Source organism: Tripterygium wilfordii, chromosome 11 (assembly GCF_013401445.1).
Source record: "Tripterygium wilfordii isolate XIE 37 chromosome 11, ASM1340144v1, whole genome shotgun sequence".
Classification (NCBI taxonomy): domain Eukaryota; kingdom Viridiplantae; phylum Streptophyta; class Magnoliopsida; order Celastrales; family Celastraceae; genus Tripterygium; species Tripterygium wilfordii.
Window position 1 is genome coordinate 5,427,933 of NC_052242.1, and position 7,803 is coordinate 5,435,735.

At 32.8% G+C, this 7,803-nt stretch overlaps 1 protein-coding gene across 1 annotated transcript; it reads right to left on the bottom strand.

The window, feature by feature from the left end:
- Positions 1–323: 323 nt before the first annotated feature.
- On the bottom strand, positions 324–4,915 carry LOC120008720. Its single transcript, XM_038859100.1, has 4 exons — positions 4,775–4,915; positions 995–1,034; positions 574–665; positions 324–404 (listed from the first exon to the last, which is right to left on the bottom strand). The coding sequence occupies exons 1-4, from the start codon at positions 4,913–4,915 to the stop codon at positions 324–326; spliced, it is 354 nt and encodes a 117-aa protein (XP_038715028.1).
- Positions 4,916–7,803: the final 2,888 nt, after the last annotated feature.

Here is a 7,803-nt window from a genome sequence, read left to right on the forward strand (position 1 = left end):
AATTGGAAGAATGATTGCACACAATATGAATATATTTGCTTCTTTCTATTACCAATGAGGTAGCTCTTTGCTCGTTGTTGTGAATTATTCGCAAGCGGACAAGTCGCACAAGTAATAAAGAGTGAATAGAGTATCGTTCCCACGAAGATATTTTGACAATTCCAATTCAATGACAATCTAAGTAATTAACACACTAAAATGGCAATGCGAATTGTTGATTGGGGTTTATCTAATGCTAAGCAAGTAATTAAAAGGCTACTAAGTAAATGACAAGTTGAGTGATTAACTGTAACGGCCCATCTCCAAGCCGGGCCCATGGGCCGCTACCCCCAACCCCTCTCCCCTGAGTTTATCACAGCAGGTAGGTTGTTGGTGGTGAGAATCGTACCCCCGACCTCACCACCCTTTAACATAGGGGCTTTGCCAACTTATGCCACCAACTAAGCCATGGCTTGATAAACTCAGGGGAGAGGGGTTGGGGGTAGCGGCCCATGGGCCCGGCTTGGAGATGGGCCGTTACATAAAAACTGTCTTTTTATAGAGTTCCCCTGCCAGACACAGGCCCCAGGGTACCTCCAAATCCATGGACCAGACAGCCCAACCCATCTTCTTTTTCCCCAGGAAGGTTGTTGGTGGTGAGACTCGACCCCCCGATCTCACACACCCTTTAACATAGGGCCAAAAGCACCATATGCTACCAACTAAGCCATCACGCCCCTCTCTCCTAAGGTCTACCGAAGTGTACCTATACCCATAGAGACGTGACCGGCAGGGGACACCCCATCCCCCGAACCAATTCCCATACCGATAATTAAACCCAATAAACATATGTAATAATAATAATGATAACCACCTAAACCACCGGAGTAAATATACAACAGCAGATCCGTAAAATATATCCACTCGATACCAAACCGTGTAATATACACAAAATACAATACCAAAATCCACGCCCCTACTAGAATAGTCGGCTCGAGGCTACACATCAGCTCACGCAACCCGTCACTGACCACCATCTCCCGCACCGAACTTACCTGAAAGGGAATAAAGAAGAGGGGTGAGCTACAAAGCTCAGTAGGGCGTAGAAAGGAAACACCGATATCCAAAAAAATATAAGAAATCCAGGAATATGATGCAGAATAAGCAATACAATAAATAAGCAATCATCGACAATCCAATCAGGTAATATAGTAGCCGATAAGGCTATATAGCACTGTAACCACGAACCCCGGCCACCAGAAATCCATAATCCACTCCAAAATCCATAATTCATAATCCGTAATCTATAATCCACCCCTGGACCCACCCTAATCCCCGTAGGGTGTCTCCCAGTCCAGGTCCACACCGAAACTGGATGAGGATCGGATCCCAATAGCATAGCTTACACCAGAGAGCGTCCCCTGTGATGCACCTCATCTCAGTCGGTCTACAGGTACGTACCCGGTCTATATATATATATCATCCATCGTAAATCCATATCCAATAAATTGGGCTCCTATATGGGCCCCACAGTCTACATCAACCACCTCCAATCACCTCCAACCACCTCACTCCTAAAAACAATCCAATAATCATAATCAACTAGGAATATAAATAAACATATAACAAGCCGTATTTCCACCCCCGGAAACCGATAAAACCACCATATAATAAGAGTCCGTGAAACCGGAACTCTAGAATCACAAGTAAGAGTAAGGAAACCCCTACCTGAAAATCGGAATACAAATACCAAGCACGTGTCTCTGATTAACCCCTGACTCCGAAAGTCAACTTGCTCTGAATCTCAATCGGGGTCACGTCTACACCGGAAAACATAAAATACGAAAATCCAGTGAAAATACGTTCGGTCAACTGTAAAAGTCAAACAGTATCGAACCGGGTCAAACAGTGTAAAACCGGGTCAAACAGTGCCAAACCGGGTCAAACAGTGCCAAACTGGGTCAAATCGATCAACACACCAGTCAACCGAGTCAACTCGGCCTGACTCGGCCAACTCGGCCGAAACCCATTCAACACTACCGCCGGCGATCCGACCACCAAAACCGACCAAACCACACACCAAATTGAAGAGCTCGAAGAAATGAACTCATAGGTACCTGAAACAAGCCAAACCGTCGCAGGAATCGGCCGGATCGACCAAAAGAAATTCAAGGTGACCGGAACTTCAAACTCCGATATCTCCCTAACCGTAACTCCGATCGACGTGATTCCACTTGGGTTATGTTGCTGCCAACTGTGCGCTCCTTTTGGTACCGGTGGTGTCGCTCACTGTCGTCGGAAACAGTAGATCGCCGAAGAACCCGTGTATAAGAGAGAGAAATAGGAGAGAGAGTGAGTTGTGTAGAGAAGAGGGTGTATTTGCAAATAATACAAAAGTTGTGAATTTAACTTATTAATTTAAAACTTCACTGTAGTCCCTACAGTTTTTACGGAAATGCCATTGAACATTTACAAAACATGTATACGTATTAAACTTTATAAAATCATAACTAATTCAATTTAACTCCAATTAAGGTGATTCTTGTCCCAAAAATTTTCTTTTTAAATCCCCCATTTATGAAAAATATTTCCAGATTTTTATCTTAATTTAATTTTTATTCTCCTCAAATCCCGGTTCGCGATCATCGAAGTTCACTCTACCTCGATCAATGCGTCAAAAAAACTATGAATAGTGTAAAAATCAGGTCAGGATATTACATTAACAAGCAACAAACAAGAAATTTTTGTTTTCAAGAGATGTAAACACTAGGGTTCCTAACTTCACCACCTCTTATCCGAATGAACTCCATTGATTCATTAATTCTCACGTCTCAATTTAATTGTTGACAATCGATTTCCCACACTATTCAATGTTTTATTCCTAGATACACTGAAAGTATTTTCAATAGAAACCCTGTTATTCCTAACATTCGGATTCATATCAAAAATCCATTAAGAATAATGGAAATCAATTAATGATTGCATAAGTCATAAACATATATTCCTATGGTTCATGCAACCTATGTTCTCTATGGATTCTTGCAAACCTAGGTTTATCCTTCCGATCTCAACCTAGGTTAAAAATCATTCAAATGGTGATCAAGCATTTGAAAGCAATAAGTATATCCACAGAAAATCAACAACATAAAAAGAGAATCAAGAACAATAAACCGATTTCATTCAATCCTTAAAGAAGGGTTTCCATTAGGACCCCTAGTTAGAGGATTAGTTCCTCATAACCAAGGAATACAACACAAAATCAAAAAGGGCAGCCATTAAATACAAGAACAAAGAAGAAATGAAGGAAAACCCCTTAATCCCCTTGCGCTTGCGTCGATGGCTGCTGTAGAGAAACCTCCCAAAACCCTTGGTTTTGCTCCAAAAGTCCAAAAGTTCTAAAAACCCTAAAAATCTGAGCTTTTATACTCCTAACAACCCTCCAGTCATTTTTCTTACAAGCCTGAGTTGTTTTGAATTGGACCCACTGAGGTTTAGGACAAGTTCAGGCATTTAAAAATCTTTAGAGTCGTTTCGCGATTCTGGCCGATCGATCGGAATTTCTCTCTGTCTCTTCTCTGCTTCAATGATGTCCGATCGATCGGACATTGGGCCGATCGATCAGATTTCTTCTTTGGCTCCAATTTTTGGCTCTTTCTCTCCAATTCACTCCTTTTCTTCCATATTCGCCCTTACACCTGAAATACACAATTAACACTCTTTAGGCAGAATTAATTCCAAAATGACTCTAAACAATGCAAGATTTCATGTAAAAGGATGTACAATTATATGTATATAATTGGCACATCACTCGTCTCAATGGAAAATTGATAATATTATCAATTATTCAATATGTTAATACTTATATGTCATATGTGTTTAGTTTAGTGGAAGAAGTGGAACAACATTACAGAAACCACCTTTGAAAGTGGTCCCCCTCCATGATTTTTTAATTATTAAACCCATTTTCCATTATCCCTTTTGAGCGCAAGCCTCTTATTATCGTATCATATGTATGATGTATCAAATATCAAAGTTTGAAATAATACCATTTGTTTTCATGTCATGAAAGGAATCAAGAGCCAAAATTAACATCATTGATTTAATTAATTGATTAATTTTAATTTAAGTTTTATCTTCAATTTTTGTCAAGATATTCGAATTTGAAGATGCGTAAATAAGATTTTGAACATGCTAAAAGATAAAAAAAAAAAAAACAGAAAGTTAGATGAACTAACTCAATCTCAAAAATGAGAAATTTATAAGTTCTTTTCAAAAGTTAAAAAATCTGAGTCTTCTAGTTAACAAAACTAGTTATTGGACTAGTGCGATGCACGAATAATAAAAAATTTATAATTTCATTGAAATATTTGATCATAAAAGAACCAACACAAAGTGGATTTAACAAAAGTGAAGAGACACTCTAAAGTCATGACATTAACTTTAACTTTCTTGCTAGAATTTATTGAAATCGATAATCATAGAAAGTTGACAATAGTATGACATGCCGATATTAAATTATGAAACAAAATACTACATACATTGCTTGTATGTACGTAATATTACATAATTGTCCTTCATCATTTACAATCAATATCTTCAGTCCATTCATGCTTTTTACCCTTGTGACTGCAACATATAATTGGCCATAACTTAAAACCGACATTGGTAAATACAAACCAACATGAGAAAGTGATTATCCTTGACTTTTGTTTATTGTCCTAGCAAAATTAATAGTCAATTGATACTATCTTCTTTGGAGTTTAAATGACAACCAAGAATATGATGGAGATAATACCATTCGAGATATAAATATCTTGTGACCCACATTGATTTCTGAAATAATCTTAGCTTCTATAATGTGTTTTCTCAATTGTGTTACTATCAATCTGGTTCCATTGCATGCACTAGATTTCTTATCAATATTTGTAAACAGCATTACTGGAATACCAATCATCAATATTGATTCATGGTTTAGAAGACCAGAAGATGTAATGGAATTTAAGAATTTAGTTGTGTATAAATATCTTCATGACTATCGAGATTCATATCTACTTTGCAAACATTGTCAGAACTAAGATAAGTTATTTCTTCACCTGACACTAATGAAAACATAAAGTCATTCACTCTTTCCACAATTTCAAATGTATGCGCAAAAATTGTCTTCTCCTACATATACTTAGAATCACTCATTTGCTGAAGTAAAGAAAGATATGTGCTATTAACAATTGTTGTCAAAGGATTGTCTGAGTTCTTGATAAGGAGATCATCTAGAATTTCTACAATTCTCTCATAAACATTATGATCTCCAATTTCACTATCACCGATTTTTAATATCCATTATGAGAACTCTCTTATATTGTTTAATGCAAAATCATGGTCACTTATATGATGAAGCCTCATATTTTTTTTTATCAATCTTAAGAACTTGTAAAATTCACAAATATAAAAATTTTATCATTAAAAATACGATGTCTAGTCTTCAACATGCAAACCTGCAAAGGACAGAGATAAAAAAAAAAATTTGTCAATCAAAATTTTTTTTCATTTTTGCAGCAATTTGTAATTATTCTTCTTTTGCTGTACTTTGACCGTTATAAGATATTCTCATACGTTTGTCTGAGTGGTATTTACTCATCTTGATCAAGTAAAGGTGGATCGTGAGAAGAGTCTAAATTTTTTTGGTAAGTGAGTAGAGTCTAAACAATGCAGTGAAAAATATATGTGCATTTAAATAAATTTTTAAAAGACTCAAACAACAAAAAATTCAAATATGTGTATCATATATCCAAGATGATGAAAAATTCAAATTTGAGTGTGACTATTATTATCATGTAGAATTTTAAAATATATATTATAATTTAAATTATTAAACTAAATATAATAATTTCCAATAACTTACAAATAAATGAAAAAATAAAAAAATATATTTTGAATACTTACCCCAAACAATGAAATCGAGTTCTCGTGTTGCTATGGATTTATATAGTCAAAAGTCTAACACCTTTAGTGCTAGTTAAATTTAATTTAAATGATTAAATGCTATAATTCGTAATAAAATGAAAATTTAAATTTAATATTAAATTTAATTACTTTTCATGGATATATATCACAAAATTTAATTTTACGTATTATATTTAATTCCAATTAAAAAGTGGTTGTAAGTTGCTTGGATATGATTTAAACTATTTAATATAAATATTTAAATTAATTTTTGAACAAATATTTAAAACTTATTAACTAATTTGCTTATTTAATTTGAATTTATTATTTTAAATTCTAACCATCTAACATTTATATTTTTTATAAATTTAATTTGATTTAAAAAGTAAAATAGAAGGTGGCAAAATTATTAAATTATGATTTATTATTGTAGAATTTTCATTTAAAATTGTAGAAAGATGGCAAAAATTTTTATGTTGATAAAGATAATCATATAACTTGTTATGTGTAGAATTTCAAAAAATAATTATTACGATTATAATTATTATATTGTGAAATTTTCAACAATTTCATATTAATCAAAATTATATTCAAATAGTGATAAAGTGATAAAGATAATAACTAAAAAATGATTGAGGATTAAAATTTCAAATACAATTAGTATTGTTATTCATTTAACTGAATAAAATATTTATTCACAAGGATGACTCATGGTTCGTGGGACAACTATAATGTATATATAAATTGAATAAATAATACAACTTATAAATATTTTTATTCATCAATGTCACGGTGTAATCATAGAGGTGACACATGAAGTAGTTATAGTATTTAACATCCTTGTGAACAAATATTTAAATAATAAAAATTATCAATTAATAATTTACCTAGTGATAAAAGATAATGATCATATTTATAATTAAGTAGTGACAAAAGATAATAGTTAAATAATTAAATTATAATTTATATGATTATAAAGGGTATTTATAAATGTTGTTGGAAGAATAAAATGATAGCAAATTCAAATATGTTTAGAATCCTGAGAAAATTATTAAGGATTAAAATCATGGGTAAAGTGATAAGGATAAAAATAATATTGTGAAATTTTCAAAATTTTCATATTAATTGAAATTATATTCAATCAAACATGGTAAAGTGATAAGGATAACAACTAAAAATATAATTAAGAATTAAAATTTCAAATACAATTAGTATCATTATTCAAATATGGGTAAAGTAATAAGGATAATAACTTAGTATTTTTGGTTGAGAGAATAAATTAATAGATTAATTCTCTAATAAATTAATAGCTTAATTCTCTAATTCTGAGAATTAATCAAATCCAAGTGAGCAATATTGCTTATTTCGTAATATTTAATATTTATGTGTATTTTTTTATAATTTACATATTCATTCATGATTAGAATTATCATAATACATACTACTTTGCTAACGAATTCATTGTTTCTAATTAAGTTAACATAGTCTATTTCACTTCGTGAATATCAAAATTATATGACCGCAAATTATCACTCGCTCCAACAACAATGAAAATTAATGGAAATTATAACACCTTATCGCGGAATGACTACTCTAGTCACTGGTGGAACATAAAGAACCGGGTTTCAATTCTTCTTCTCTATCAAATTTTTTTATTATTTTCTAGTTTCAACATAAAATTTCCATTTGATTTTCAGTTCCAAGAATGTTGTCACTTGTCAAACCCTGATAAAAGAAAACAAAACATTTTGATTTTGAACCTATTGAAAACACAATTACAAAAAAGAAAAAGAAATAGTGTACAATCCTAACCTACAATTTCGTAAGTGAAATTGACTGAATCCGTAGCAGCCCTTGAAGGATATTTCTGAAAAAAATAATCAA

Coding starts and splice junctions, on each gene's coding strand:
- LOC120008720 (XM_038859100.1), bottom strand. CDS start 4,915: ATGCTGTTTACAAATATTGATAAGAAATCTAGTGCATGCAATGGAACC. Junction 1,035..4,774: donor AGATATTTATATCTCGAATG/GTATTATCTCCA, acceptor ATTCCCTTTCAG/GTAAGTTCGGTGCGGGAGAT. Junction 405..573: donor TCTGGTCCATGGATTTGGAG/GTACCCTGGGGC, acceptor CCTATGTTAAAG/GGTGGTGAGGTCGGGGGTAC.